General features: G+C 46.6%; 1 protein-coding gene and 1 long non-coding RNA gene across 2 annotated transcripts; both read left to right on the top strand.

Annotated features, from left to right (window-relative positions):
- The first annotated feature begins 4,268 nt into the window (after positions 1-4,268).
- On the top strand, positions 4,269-14,584 carry LOC310837742 (uncharacterized protein). The gene is made up of 5 exons (XM_083724795.1): positions 4,269-4,380; positions 6,617-6,737; positions 9,143-11,538; positions 11,973-12,087; positions 14,438-14,584. The coding sequence occupies exons 2-3, from the start codon at positions 6,704-6,706 to the stop codon at positions 10,450-10,452; spliced, it is 1,344 nt and encodes a 447-aa protein (XP_083580921.1). The 5' UTR covers positions 4,269-4,380; positions 6,617-6,703; the 3' UTR covers positions 10,453-11,538; positions 11,973-12,087; positions 14,438-14,584.
- On the top strand, positions 4,577-15,207 carry LOC310838305. Its single transcript, XR_014560910.1, has 3 exons — positions 4,577-4,696; positions 5,842-5,874; positions 14,974-15,207. It is a non-coding gene; the product is annotated as an uncharacterized lncRNA (long non-coding RNA).
- Positions 15,208-15,239: the final 32 nt, after the last annotated feature.

The following is a 15,239-nucleotide window of genomic DNA, read 5'->3' as shown; positions in this document are numbered from 1 at the left end:
TCCCTTTCTTCTTCCTCCTCAGCTACTGGATGCTGCCACAGACACACTTTAAAAGAGTTCACAATACAAAAGCTGTCCTACCTGGCTTGTGAAAGGAGTCATAAAGTGTGGCTGACGAGACACTTGTTGAATCATAGAATTGTAGACTTGGAAGGGACCCTAAGGATCATCTAGTCCAACCCCCTACAGTACAGGAATATGGAACTGTCCCATACAGGTAGAAATCAGCATGTTAGTGTGGTCGCACCAACACTTTGAAGATCCCTGCCTATTGACACCAGGAAGGCACATTTGCCGAACTCTTTTTGGCACCTGTTTAGAACACTTTTTTGTTCCGGAAAGCCTGTTAATTATTTTAATTGTTTAGGCCAGCAAGTTTATTGTTTTATAGCATCTTAAATTCTTTTTTATTACCAGCAAGGGGTATGTAAATGTTTTTTAAACAAAAATAAATAAAATTCCTTCTTGGCTTGGCACCCAGTGTGGGCAAACCAGTGGCGCTCCTCTAAACCCACCTCTGGAACCAGTACAGTCGTACCTTGGAAGTTGAACGGAATCCATTCTGGAAGTCTGTTCAACTTCCAGAACATTCGGAAACCAAAGAACAGCTTCCAATTGGCTGCAGGGAGCTCCTGCAGCCAATCAGAAGCCCCTTCAGACGTTCAGCTTCCAAAAGAACGGTCGAAAACCAGAACACTCACTTTTGGGTTTCAATCGTTTGTGAGCCAAAAGATTTGACTGCAAAGTGTTTCGGTATGACTGTATCTCAGTTCTAGGAAGCTCTGGGGGGAAACACTTGAGGGGCTTAAGAGGGGCCTGACAAGGGGAGCATCCCCAGGCTAGGAGACTGGCCTGGAGACTATGGGTTTGGCCTGCAAGCCGGGGGTTCCTTACCCCTGTCATAAATTATATCTGTAGTGGTCTGACCCATGCAGAATATTGTGGTATGTGAAGTTCTTGAAAATAGAATCACCAGGGCTGTCATATGTCCAGAAGAGAGCAGAGGAGAAAAGTCAGCTTCTTCTGGGGACCTCCAGAAGATGGCTCCAACCCCAAACACCACGCTTGGCTTTCCAGAGGAATGACAACCCCATGCCCTAAGCTGGCAGGGTCCTCCTCTTGGGCAGATGCACAACCCCTTTCCTGCCCCGTCCTCCCCCCACCTCCCCGTGGGGGTCCCTCACACCATTCATCACTCACCAGAACGGTTGCAGCCTTAAGGTGCTTGGAGCGGTTGAGGGTTCAGAGCCCCCGAGCCCAGCTGCCTGGCAGTTCTCGATCACCTGGAGCAAGTACAGCTGTTCTTGCTCCAGTTGCTGAAATGCAAAAGTCAGGCTGTCAGTTCCTCTCAAAGTGTCCATTTTCACCTCAGCTGGAAAAGAGCCTCTAGGGCCAAGGCCAAAATCAGGGGGTGATCATCAAAGCGCTCCAGGTGCCCCAGGATGTTCTGGAAGAGAGCAGAGGAGAAATGTCAGCTGGAGATGCTCCTTCAGTTCCTCAGCGAAAAGAGAGAAGAGAGGTTGAGTCCTGGGTGAAATTCTGCAAGTGTGTGAAACAGAAGATGGAGCCATGCAAAGAGAAGTCAAGACAAAGGATATGGAGCTAGCACTCTATGTGGGGCTACCTTTGAAAGTAACCCAGAAACTACAACTAATCCAGAATGCAGCAGCTAGATGGGTGACTGGGAGCGGCCGCTGGGACCATATAACACTAGTCCTTAAGAATCTTCATTGGCTCGCAGTACATTTCTGAGCACAATTCAAAGTGTTGGTGCTGACCTTTAAAGCCTGAAATAGCCTTGGTCCAGTATGCCTGAAGGAGCATCTCCACCCCCATTGTTCAGCCCGGACACTGAGGTCCAGCTCCAAGGGTCTTCTGGTCATTCCCTTACTGCAAGAAGCAAAGTTACAGGGAATCAGGCAGAGGGCCTTCTCGGTAGTGGCGCCCACCCTGTGGAACACCCTCCATTCAGATGTCAAGGAAATAAACAAATATCTGACTTTTTGAAGAACTGCCTGGAAGTTCACTATGACAGCCATGTTCAAATATATAAAAGGATGTCACATAGAGGAGGGAGAAAGGTTGTTTTCTGCTGCTCCAGAGAAGCGGACACGGAGCAATGGTTCCAAACTACAAGAAAGAAGATTCCACCTAAACATTAGGAAGAACTTCCTGACAGTAAGAGCTGTTCGACAGTGGAATTTGCTGCCAAGGAGTGTGGTGGAGTCTCCTTCTTTGGAGGTCTTTAAGCAGAGGCTTGACAACCATATGTCAGGAGTGCTCTGATGGTGTTTCCTGCTTGGTAGGGGGTTGGACTCGATGGCCCTTGTGGTCTCTTCCAACTCTATGATTCTATGATTCAGCCTCATGATGCTGGAGGAGGGGAGAGTATTAGGCGCTGCCTCCTCCGAGTCTCCCTTGCCCCATTCCCTCACCCCAGCTCTTCCCCAACCTGAGCTCTCCTGGAGTTCTGCCCTTCCCCCATCCATTCCAAAGACCCCATTCACCTCAGCTGGAGGAGAGCCTCCAAGGCTAGGCTCAGGGTCCAAAGCTCAACAACTTTGGGAGTTGTTGGAAAAAAGCACAACAATTTTTGGGTCCGTTCCCCCCCCAAAAATGCTTGGGGTTTCCTGATTTTTAAATATGGCAACACTAGTATTGTAATAATAACATTGAAGGTCTTATATATATATATATATATAGTACATGTTCATAAAAGTCCCAACCAAGCATGTACATAGAGCAGCACAGGAAGACAGTCCTGAAACCACTTTGACTCCCAAGCTGACCAAATGTTTCTCTGTAAGGAGGAGGTCTGGAAAAAACTTTCATTGTTACAGGAATTTAGTAATCACCATTTAAAAGGGACGCGGGTGGCGCTGTGGGTTAAGCCACACAGCCTAGAACTTGCCAATCGGAAGATCGGTGGTTCAAAACCCCGTGGTGGGGTGCGCTCCCTTTGCTCAGTCCCTGCTCCTGCCAACCTAGCAGTTCGAAAGCATGTCAAAGTGCAAGTAGATAAATAGGTACCGCTCCGGCGGGAAGGTAAACGGCGTTTCCGTGCGCTCCTCTGGTTCGCCAGAAGCGGCTTAGTCATGCTGGCCACATGAACCGGAAGCTGTACGCTGGCTCCCTCGGCCAATAAAGCGAGACGAGAGTCGGTCACAACTGGACCTAATAGTCAGGGGTCCCTTTACATTTACCTTATTTGAAAGGAATGGGCAGACTCTCAGGAAAGGCAATCAGATAAGGCATTATCAGATAACCTGACAGACAGGAAAAACAACATTCAAATTTCTGTTGTAGACCACCTTTTCTGTGATGTAGGTATGACGTTTGTGGGGGGTGGTCTTGGGTTACACCCCTTCTGTGATGTTTGTATGATGTATGGAGGGGTGGTCTTGAGCTCCAGGGCAGGGAATTTAAAATGTCTATATAAGGGCGAGGACACAAGGAGAAGGGAACAACAGAGGACGAGATGGTTGGATAGTGTTCTAGAAGCTACCAGCATGAGTTTGACCAAACTGTGGGAGGCAATGGAAGACAGGAGTGCCTGGCATGCTCTGGTCCATGGCATCACGAAGAGTCGAACACGTTTGTTCTGGGTCCTCCTCCTTTCCTGCGTGTGAGGGGAGCACTCTGCTGCAACAGATCACTAAAGATCATACTTACTAGCTGCTTTGCTTCTCAATATTCTCTGGTTGGCCTCTGTTATTTTCTCCTACCAATAGGGAACCCACGTAAGGACTCTATACGGACTCTTGGATACCCCATAAAGGAAAAAGGGCAGATTTTGTTTACAACAGAATCACAGTATTGTAGAGTTGGGAGGGGCTCCCCAAGGGTCATCTAGTCCAACCCCGCACAATGCAGGAATCGCAGCTAAAGTATCTATGTCAGATGGCCATCCAACCGCTGCTTAAACACCTCCCAGGCAGGAGTGTCCACCGACTCCAGAGGGAGATTTTCCCACTGTCAAACAGCTCTTACGTTGACCTTTTTCCTCTGCCAACCTTCTGGCCCTAATTTTTGCTGGCTGCCTCCTCCTGCAGTTTGCTCTGGGTGCCGAGGGATGCTGGCAGACCTCCCATTCCCCTGCCAGAGCTACAATTCCCGGAGTACCCTGACTGTTAAAACCGCTCAGAATTGTGAAGGTTTACAGAATGCGACGTGGGAGTGGAGAGAGAGAGAGAGAGATAGAGAGTATTGTCCGGCGCTCCAAAGGTTAAACCAATTGAGTTGAGATTCCTAGAGAGGCAGGAGAGAGGGGGGGGGGGAGTGCTGGGGAAAGAAATTGAAGTGGGCAAGGCAAGAGTAAAGCAAGCTCCTTTTTATGTTCCAGGAAAGGGACTGATCCTCCTGAGATCCCTTGGCAAAGAGGTAAAGCCTCAGCGTTGGGTGAAAGATGCTTGGATCCTGTATGCCTCCCTCTGGCAACTGCTGCTGCCCAGCTGGTGTCAAATGCATGGCTCTGCTTTCCTTTGCAGCACATCAGAGAGGCTGGGGGGGGGTCGTGTCCCCTGGGCACCCCAGGACCTCCAGAAACACGGCCCAGGCTTGCGCCCCCCCCCGCAGGAGGCCACTTGGGTGCTGCAAACACAGCAGAAACAACCCGAGAGGCGGCAGGGAGGGGGCACCCCAAATTGCAAGGAAGCGGGCAACCCCGCCACAGTTTTGCTCTCTGCAGCAAGGGGAGGTAGGTACTTTGGGGGGGGGGGTTTGATGTGTCCAAATCCAAAGTGGGCCCCAAATACAATGGCACCTCGGGTTACAGACGCTTCAGGTTACAGACTCCACTAACCCAGAAATATTAAATATTACCTCGGGTTAAGAACTTTGCTTCAAGGATGAGAACAGAAATTGCGCAGCGGCAGCGGGAGGCCCCATTAGCTATAGTGGTACCTCAGGTTAAGAACAGTTTCAGGTTAAGAACGGACCTCAAGAACGAATTAAGTTCTCAACCCTAGGTACCACTGTATCTGCATTCTTTCCATTGCAAGAGCCTCTTGAATGCTTCACCCTCCATTGCCAACCGCAAGATTAGCTCAGTCCTCACTGAGAGGGAGCTGAAGAGACCTGCAGGCTGAGAATGGTGCAAAGCTCAGCTCAGGGACTGGGTGGGTGGGTGGGTGTTCTCATGGACTGTCTGCAGTGAGCGAAGGTGGCAAAAAGCAAGCGGGGTGGACGTGATCCCTTCCAACTCTATGATTCTGTGGGTAATAATAATAATAATAATAATAATAATAATAATAATAATAATAATTTATTTATACCCCGCCCATCTGGCTGGGCTTCCCCAGCCATAGCTGTCAACGTTTCCCTTTTTTAAAGAGAAATTCCGAATAGGATTCCATATTCCAAATAGGATTCCTCGCAAGAAAAGGGAAAAGTTGACAGCTATGAACCTTCCCCCCCCCCTCCAAAGCTCTGCAGGTTGTTTGGGTACCAACTAAAAAAAAGGACTTCCTTCATTTAGCTTTCAAGTGTGTTTCTTTTTCAGTTTCCACCTTGATGTCATTTGCGCAAGGTAAAAACCAGAGGCAACTTAACCAGAGCGCTTAGTGCTTTATTCGATTCAGTCAGTTTATTACAGTCATAGACCAGCATTTAACCCTGTAAGCTCTATAGTAATAATAATAATAATAATAATAATAATAATATAAAAATTAAGCTGTAAGGGGTCAACTGGATACCTTTGTTTTGGATTTTTTGTTATTATTTTTAAATGTAAAAATTATTATTATTATTATTATTATTAGTAGTAGTAGTAGTAGTAGTAGTAGTATATTTACTATTTTAAAATATAAAATAATGGATATTCTAACGCATACCACAATACAGGAACTGCTGCCAAACATTCATTGTGAAAAGTAAGTACTGTGATGGTTCTGCTGTGTTTCGCAGTGCACAGCTGCTGCAGATGTTGTGGCTTTTCGGGCTTTGGCTTGTGCAAAGTGACTGGGAGGTTCTGAGCTTTGTCATTCTGCATGGGTTGTGATCCTCACCACAATAGATCACAAGTATTTTTTATTTTTGCTTCTTGCGTCATACTTAAACCAGTTGTAAAATGTATAAAATGTATCCTTGTGAGGGGCACCATGGATACGCCCAATGAGTCCTAGGAATGGTAGTGTCTCCCTTCCCACCGAATTTAACAAACTACTACCCCCAAGATACCTTGGGGAAAGCCATGTGCTTTGAATGTGTTTTAAATGTATGGTGTGGAGGTGACATAGGCATGTTGCATTGTTGTGAGTGTGTGTCTGAAAGGATTTGCCTCTTTCATTTTTTGGCACTGCAAGATATTAAGATGAACCAGCTGAGAAGGGTGTATGATCTTCAAGGTCTCTCTCATGTACAATTAAAATAATAATATTTGCAGGGAGGCTTGTTGTTATTGCTTGTTACTGTGGTATGCATTTCTGTTCTTTTATGTCATAAATCACCCTTTGATCAAGGGTAGTATAGAAATGTAAGAAATATTAATAATCAAATAAAAACTAGACACAAATCTCCAGTTATAGCACCCTTTCATTCTTTGCTGGGAACCATAGTAATATTTCTTTATGTCCATGGGCGTTTATTTCTTAATAGAGAATTTTCTTTATTTTTTCAGGGGCTGGAATCCTTTGCGGAGGCAGCTGTGCATTTCACCAAAGTGGAGATCTCCTCGATCCAGGCTAAAGAGCTCTTCAAGAAAGCCATGCCAGAGAATTGTGGGAATATGGCCACTCTGGGTAAGGATTCCTTTTCCTTGGTTGATACATGTTTATGTTGGGAAAGATGGAGGGCACAAGGAGAAGGGGATGACAGAGGATGAGATGGTTGGACAGTGTTCTCAAAGCTACCAGCATGAGTTTGACCAAACTGCGGGAGTCAGTGGAAGACAGGAGTACCTGGCCTGCTCTGGTCCAGGGGGTCACAAAGAGTCGGACACGACTAAACAACAACATTATATTTCTATCCCACCTTTCCTCCAGGTGTACGTAGCTCTCCTCCTCCCTATTTTATCCTCACAGCAACCCTGTGATGTAGGTTATGCTTAGAGACAGCTACTGGCCCAAGATCACCCACTGTTGGGTGGTGAAGGTCCTGTGTGAGTGTCTGGAGGCGGTTGGAGGATGGATGGCGGCTAACAGATTGAGGTTGAATCCTGACAAGACAGAAGTACTGTTTTTGGGGGACAGGAGGCGGGCAGGTGTGGAGGATTCCCTGGTCCTGAATGGGGTAACTGTGCCCCTGAAGGACCAGGTGCGCAGCCTGGGAGTCATTTTGGACTCACAGCTGTCCATGGAAGCACAGGTCAAATCTGTGTCCAGGGCAGCTGTTTACCAGCTCCATCTGGTACGTAGGCTGAGACACTATCTGCCTGCGGACTGTCTCGCCAGAGTGGTGCATGCTCTGGTTATCTCCAGCTTGGACTACTGCAATGCACTCTACGTGGCGATACCTTTGAAGGTGACTCGGAAACTACAATTAATCCAGAATGCAGCAGCTAGACTGGTGACTGGGAGCAGCCGTCGAGACCATATAACACCGGTCCTGAAAAACCTACATTGGCTCCCAGTATGTTTCCGAGCACAATTCAAAGTGTTGGTGCTGACCTCTAAAGCCCTAAATGGCCTCGGTCCAGTATACCTGAAGGAGCGTCTCCACCCCCATCATTCTGCCCGGACGCTGAGGTCCAGCGCCGAGGGCTTTCTGGCGGTTCCCTCATTGCGAGAAGCAAAGCTACAGGGAACCAGCCTTCTCGGTAGTGGCGCCCGCCCTGTGGAACGCCCTTCCAGCAGATGTCAAAGTGATAAACAACTACTTGACATTCAGAAGACATCTTAAGGCAGCCCTGTTCAGGGAAGTTTTTAACGTGTATTTTTTGTTTTTATGGAAGCCGCCCAGAGTGGCTGGGGAGGCCCAGCCAGATGGGCGGGGTACAAATAATAATAATAATAAATAATAATAATAATAATAATAATAATAATAATAATAAGTATTATTATTATTATTATTATTATTATTATTATTATTATTATTATTATTATTATGGTATTCCTCAGTGCCCTGTAGGGATGCCAGTGTGGGAATGGGAGGCTGAGCCATGTGCTCTGGACATGCCTTCCCTACTACACTGTGTTAGACCTGGCCTTGACTGTTGTCCCCCCCCACACCCACACACTTCCACTTCTACTGAGGGAAAAATGATGCTTGCAATGTTAGTCATGGATGCGAGTGTAATGCTATATCCTCCTGCTGCAGCCTTTCCCCCCAAACAGTAGATGAGGTGGTAAACCTCAGGCTCTTGGTAGGAACTAGGTGGAATTTAATCCTCCCATTCACACACCCATTGCAAAAAGAAAAGACAAATATCAATGCATGTAGAAACCTAGCTATCAGGGAGCAAGTCTTACCATGCTGGCTTTGTGTGTGTGTGAACAGATTCGTTGCTTTCTTTTATTTTCATTTTTGTGTGCCTTCCATAATGCGAGCACTTGCCCTGCGGCCTGAAATCACACACTGAAATCACACACTGCCCAGGCCTCTTACAGGAACGAATTCCATAGTTGAATTACGTCTCATGTGAAGAAGAACTTTCTCTTGCCATCCTGAATCTTCCAACATTCAGCTTCCTGGGCTGACCCAGAGTTATAGTATTATGATAAGGGGAGAAAATCTCTCCTAATCTCTATCTCCATCATGCATTATGTTATTTGCATCATATACCTGCTTTATTTGCCATTTTTTCTTGCCTATAAAGCTTGGTTCGTTGTCACATTTCCTCTCAGGAGAGTTGCACCACCCTCTCAGTCGCTTTCAAGGTCCTTGAAAGCAGAGTGCATATGTTGCTGGGGTTCTCATACACACAAACACCCTTTTTATATTAAGTTGCAGAAATTGAGATCACATTTGTATCACAGAAGAAGAAGAAAAACCCTCATCCACCATTTTTACGCCTACTGAAATCAAGTAGGAAATGGACCAAAAGGAACTCAAGTTATTTTCTGAGACAGTAGTATATTCAAAAGGTGATACAGGTTTCAGGAAGGGGAGATTTTTGAGTTTTTAAAAATAGTCGCTGGTAATTGTTCTTGTTGAAATCCTTGGTTACTGTATTAATCTCTTTTTGGGATTTCCACCCCCCAAGCAGGTGATGAGCAAGACAGCGTGAATTATAGGACCCCACCTGTGGTGTCACCAGAAACAACCCAAGCTGAAGCCGGAACAGAGATATTTGGAAATCAAATGGAACAAAAGAGGCTCAAGGGAAACCATTCAAAGAATATGAAGATGCCCAGTGCTTCTCAGGATGCTGGCATCCACAAACCTCTGGCCGCACAGGATCAGAAAGGAAAGAGAAGCGAAAATATTCTAGTAGAGGAGGAAATGTTAAAAAATGAACCACTATTAAATGGACACTGCAGAAAACAAACAGGAGAGAAACCGTATAGATGTATGGAATGTGGAAAAAGCTTCAGCGTGAGCAGTAGTCTTGCTACACATCAAAGAACCCACACAGGCGAGAAACCATATACATGCCTGGAGTGTGGGAAAAGTTTCATTGACAGTGGAAGTCTTTGTGCACATGCAAGAACCCACACAGGAGAGAAACCATATAAATGCTTGGAATGTGGTAAATGCTTCAGTGTAAGTGGAAGTCTAGCTTCACATCAAAGGACCCATACAGGAGAGAAACCATATACATGCCTGGAATGTGGGAAAAGCTTCAGTGTGAGCGGTAGCCTTGCTTCACATCAAAGAATTCACACTGGGGAGAAGCCATATAAATGCATGGAGTGTGGAAAGAGCTTCACTGTAAGCAGTAGCCTTACTTTACATTTAAGGACCCACACAGGGGAGAAACCATATGTATGCATGGAGTGTGGGAAAAGCTTTAACAAAAGTGGAAACCTTAATACACACCGACAAACTCACATGGGCGAAAAGCCATATAAATGTTTGGAATGTGGAAAGACCTTCAGTCAACATCAACACCTCACTTCACACGTAAGAACCCACACCGGGGAAAAACCATATAAATGTATGGAGTGTGGAATGAGCTTCAGTGATGGTGGAAGTCTTACTGCTCACAAAAGGACCCACACCGGAGAGAAACCTTATAAATGCTTGGTATGTGAAAAGACTTTCAGTCAGTGCGGAAACCTTACTGCACATCAGAGAATCCACACAGGAGAGAAACCGTATCAATGTATGGAATGTGGGAAAAGTTTCAGTGTGAGTGGAAGCCTTTCTGCACATCAAAGAACCCACACAGGAGAGCAACCATATAAATGTGTGGAGTGTGGAAGGAGCTTCAGCGTGAGCAGTAGTCTAACTTTACATCAAAGAACTCACACAGGTGAGAAACCCTATAAATGTAAGGAGTGTGGGAAGAGGTTTAGCAAAAGCAGAAACCTTAAAATACATCAGAAAACCCACACAACGAAGAAACCTGCCTGAGGTCTGTTCCTCAGACTTTCAGACTAAACAAGCTAGGCCTTAGCAATTGTGTGGGCATAGCTGGTACAGAAGCAGGATTCATAACACATAGCCCTTCATGGCCTAGGACCCTCGTACCTACAGGACCACCTCTCCCAATATGCCCGATGGAGGACCTTAAGGTCCATAAATAGCAACATCCTAGAGGTCCTGGGCCCTAAGGAAGTCAGATTAGCTTCAACCAGAGCCAGAGCCCTCTCAACACTGGCTCTGGCCTGGTGGAATGCTCTGTCTCATGAGACCAGGGCCCTGCAGGATCTGATTTCTTTCCGCAGGACCTGTAAGACAGAGTTGTTCCACCTGGCCTTCGGCTTGGAATAAATTTGATTCCCTCCCCCTCTTCTTTTTTCCTTTCTCCTCCTGTGATGGAACTCCTATTTTGGGACTTCCCTGGCTTTCTTCTGGCCCATGGAGGACCAGTCTGGAAAGTTAGCCTTGGTGAAGACTTGACGTTTTCATCCCCCCAAAAGTTTTTGATTTGAGTTTCCATTGAAATGAGGCTGTATTTTAATGTTTTAATGTATTTTAATCTTGTTTTTAAGTTGTATTTCAATCAATTTGTTGTTATATCGGGTGTTAGCCGCCTTGAGCACGGTCTTGGCTGGGGAGGGCGGGGTATAAATAAATTTTATTATTATTATTATTATTGTTATACATACTGATGCACAGGGAGAGGGGGCACCAAAGGCAACCAAGGTCCCAAAATAACTAGGACTGCCCAAAGACCTGTGATGAGCTGTTATCGCAACAAAGGCCCAGGAGAGACAGGTATTTTTGCTCCTTATGAGCCCTCCTTGTTACTTGCTAGGTGGCTGGGAGGGGGAGTATCAGTCATTGCTGAGGGCCATCAAAAAGGCCTGGAGGGCCACATGCTCTAGGTGATTCAGCTAGGTAGACATGCAGATAGATTAGTCCCACTGGGTTTTCTGCCTTCTTAGCTCCGTGAAGAAAGGTTAGACTCTACAAGAGAAAACCTGGTGAAACAAGTCAAGTCCTTTGTTAAAATAATTGCCCTCACTGGTCTCATCAGCATCTTGAAGAGTTAGTGTAATGATTCTAGGGGTTGCTCATGTGTAAATCGGTGCCACATCCGGCTGGGTCGCCTGAGTGAACCCTTTCTATCTGGACAGCCACTCACCCGTGGCTGTCTCAATCACTGGCAGAATCCGTCAGTGGGCGTTTCTTGAACTTCTTCCAGCAAAGAAGCTCTTTGACGCCTAGTCTCCGCCTACTCTCCCTGCGCGGAAGCCTTCTGCGCAGGGAGGGTGTGGGCAGCGGAGGACCCGTGCTCTCCCCGCTGGTCTCCAGCGAGGAGTCATGGAGCCACCTCGTCGATTCCCCCATCTGCCCCCCTTCTCCACTGGTGCTACGCTGAATTCCTTCCTCAGCAGATGGGCTGCTTCTCTCCCTCCTGGGAAGCTCTCCTGAACCCCTCTGGAGCCCTCCCTCTCCCTCTGGCTCCAATGGCAGTTCCCTGACAGTTAGGTAGGAAGATATGTGTTGGCGTAGTGACAACTGAAGATGCTTCCAGGAAGGGATAAGGACCTCACCACCCACCCCTCACCTGATTGCATGCCAAGTCATCCTAGGGCAGGGGTCTGCAACCTTTAAGACAAAAAGAGCCACTTGGACCCGTTTCCGAAGAAAAACAACAACTGGGAGCCGCAAAAACATTGCAACATTTAAAACAAATATAACACTGTATATATTGTTTCTTGCCTTAATGCTATATATACAGGATCGTGCAGTCAGCTGTCAATCTCAAGAAAAAAGGACAAATTAATAGCTAATTAAAATATTTAATTTACAACCAGGTAACCAGGTTAATGGGACTTTTGCTCCTGAACCTCAGTGCTCAGTGTCTGCACATCAGGGCTGTAAGACGTCACCTTCATTTTCACACAGGCTTGCAATCTATACATCCATGTATAGATGTTCCGAAACCTTAATGAATGCTTCTTTTATATACTCTCCATCTGTGAACGGCTTCCCGTGCTTGACTATTTCCTGAGCGGCTACAAAACTAGCATACGTTGTGGAATTTGTAGGCTTCACCCAATTCTTGAAATTATTTTTGCTCCTATCAACCTTCCTCATAAGTTCTGCAACGGCTTTTCGTCTCTCATCTCCATCTGGATATTTTTCAGCAAAGGCTGCGTGTTTATTCTGGAAATGTCTTGCAATATTTGACTTTTTGTTGTTTGCAAATTTCTCACCACATATTAAGCATACTGGTAAACCAGTCTTGTCAGTAGAGAATGCAAATGATTCTGTCCATGTATCATTAAACATTCTGTTTTCTTCAGAAATTTTTCTTTTCTTGCCTTTATCCATGGCTGGCCTACCGGGGGTCCAAAACAGGGACGTAATTAGAAATCAGAGGGCTCCATAGCAAAATTTGCTATGCCCGATGTCAGGGAACTGACATCAGAGCGAGAGGCGAAGCGGAGGCTCCCAGATTATGCTGGCGAAAGACCCAGCACCAGGGGGAGAAGCAGCTCGGTAGAGGGGGAAGGAAATCAGCGCAACACCAGGGATAAAGGGGGGCAGATGGGGGAAGCGGAGAGAGAGCTCCGGGATTCTTCTCTGGACATCAGTGAGTAGAGCACAGGTCCTCCACTACCCACGCCCTCCCTGCACAGAAGACTCCTGCGCAGTGAGAGGAGGAGGCGACTGGGAGTCAGACAGCTTCTATGCTGGAAGAGGTTTAAGAAACGCCCACAGACGGATTCTGCTAGCGACTGAAACAGCTACGCGGAGATGGGCTGTGCAGTCAGAACGGTTTAACAAGGCAATTAAGCCTAGAGAGGCGGCAGTTTACGCACGAGTAACTCATACCCATTACACCCAATAATCAATGCCCCAAAATGCCATAGAAAATTAATCAGGGCCCCAGTGTACCATAAATCATAATCAGTGCCTGATGTAAATAATAATTAATAATGAGGGCCCAATGTCATCCTCATCATTATAAAAATACCTTTTTTGACACTTTTTATTATTTCTTTGTTTGACCCCTCAGAATTACTCCTCCTCATAGAAATAAACATTACATTAACAAGTTACCTTTTTTTGAGTGTGTGTTCTTCACTCCCCTTCAAAACAGTGACCAGTGTATATGCCCCCTTTCAATGCAGCCTGTTTACAAAGGCGGGAGGACAAAGACCAGCAATAAGCTGTTGCATAACGTTCCCCAAGGAAAGCGTTAGCTATTCACCAAACTTTCCCCTGCTTAAGTTTAAAAAGGGGCTTCAAGCAACTAAAAAGGGGCTTCAGGCAACTAACTCCCACGTGGAATTGCCTATAGTAAGATGGCGGCAGCCTCATAAGACCACATGGGCAGATAAGATGGCTGCTGGGGCGATCCGGTTACTCAGCAACAGCACAGCTGCTTCCTACGCTTTTAAAAGCAGCCGGCAAAGCAAGCGTTGGAGTGCCGAAGCCACCTCACCCCCACAAGGAGAATGCTGCGCATGTGACCAAATAGCGAGGACTTACTTTGCTAGAGACAAGCCCCCGACGCTACCACAAGCCTCCCTCTCTTCCCGCCGCCCAGCCTCCCAAGAAAAAAACCCCCACTTCAAACGGTCACAAAGCACAAATTCCACGCGACTGCGACTTGATCCGCCCACAACCTGATCCGCCAGGCGCGCCGAGTCCTCCCCAGGAAAGGTAAAATGCGGCGATGAGCTCGCGTAGCGTGCTGGGCTCCCAGCAGCGAATCGACTTGGAGAGGCAGCAAGCAATCCAAACGGAGAGGTTTTCGGCGCGATCAAGGCGCCCGCAGTAGATAAGGGAGTGATCCAATCATAAGCGGCTTTTTGCATGTTTCCGCACAGAAAATGCGCCTCCTCCCCTCGCCTCCGCCCCGGAGCCGCAGCAAAGGCGTTAAAGAGCCGCATGCGGCTCTGGAGCCGCAGGTTGCCGACCCCCGTCCTAGGGGGAGTTTGTTTTGGTGTGTGATGCTGAAAGCTGAAGACTGACACTGGAAACCTAATGGGAAGGCAAGATCTGAGTGTTGCTGCTGTGAGCCACCGCATCCTTTCTTAAGGCTGTATATATGAGCAAATAAAACCATATATCCTAAAGATAACCATCGTATTTATTCCAAGGAATCGGGAGGATGGGTAAGCATTGGGATGCCTGGATTCTCTTGTAGCTCAGATATCTGGGTGTGGAGGGCAACAAAAAAAATTCTGTGTAGTTTTACAACATTTCATTTCATTCATTATATGTGGAGAACAAAAGCTGCTGTTCTTTATTGTAAAAGAATAAATAAAAGGTTGCAAAAACACACAGAAAACAAAATTGAGAAGAGAGGGGAACATTACTTAGAGAAATATTTGCCTAATGCAAAATTCAATGCATTTCTGGGTAATTTTATGCGAGAGGTTATTTTTGTTTCCCGAAGGGAAACGGTAAGTGGTAACTAGCAGAAATTTGGGGTCATTGTACAGGTGACAGTTTGTGAGAACGTCCTAGAAGAAGAGTTTGGATTTGATATCCCGCTTTATCACTACCCGAAGGAGTCTCAAAGCGGCTCACAATCTCCTTTCCCTTCCTCCCTGACAACAAACACTCTGTGAGGTGAGTGGGGCTGAGAGACTTCAGAGAAGTGTGGCTAGCCCAAGGTCACCCAGCAGCTGCATGTGGAGGAGCGGGGACGCGAACCCAGTTCACCAGATTACGAGTCCACCGCTCTTAACCACTACACCACACTGGCTCTACCACTGAGGACTTCCCTCAGT

This window comes from Podarcis gaigeae (assembly GCF_964106915.1).
Source record: "Podarcis gaigeae genome assembly, chromosome: 2".
Classification (NCBI taxonomy): domain Eukaryota; kingdom Metazoa; phylum Chordata; class Lepidosauria; order Squamata; family Lacertidae; genus Podarcis; species Podarcis gaigeae.
The sequence above is the reverse complement of the archived record's forward strand: the minus strand, read 5'-3'. Positions and strand labels throughout refer to the sequence as shown.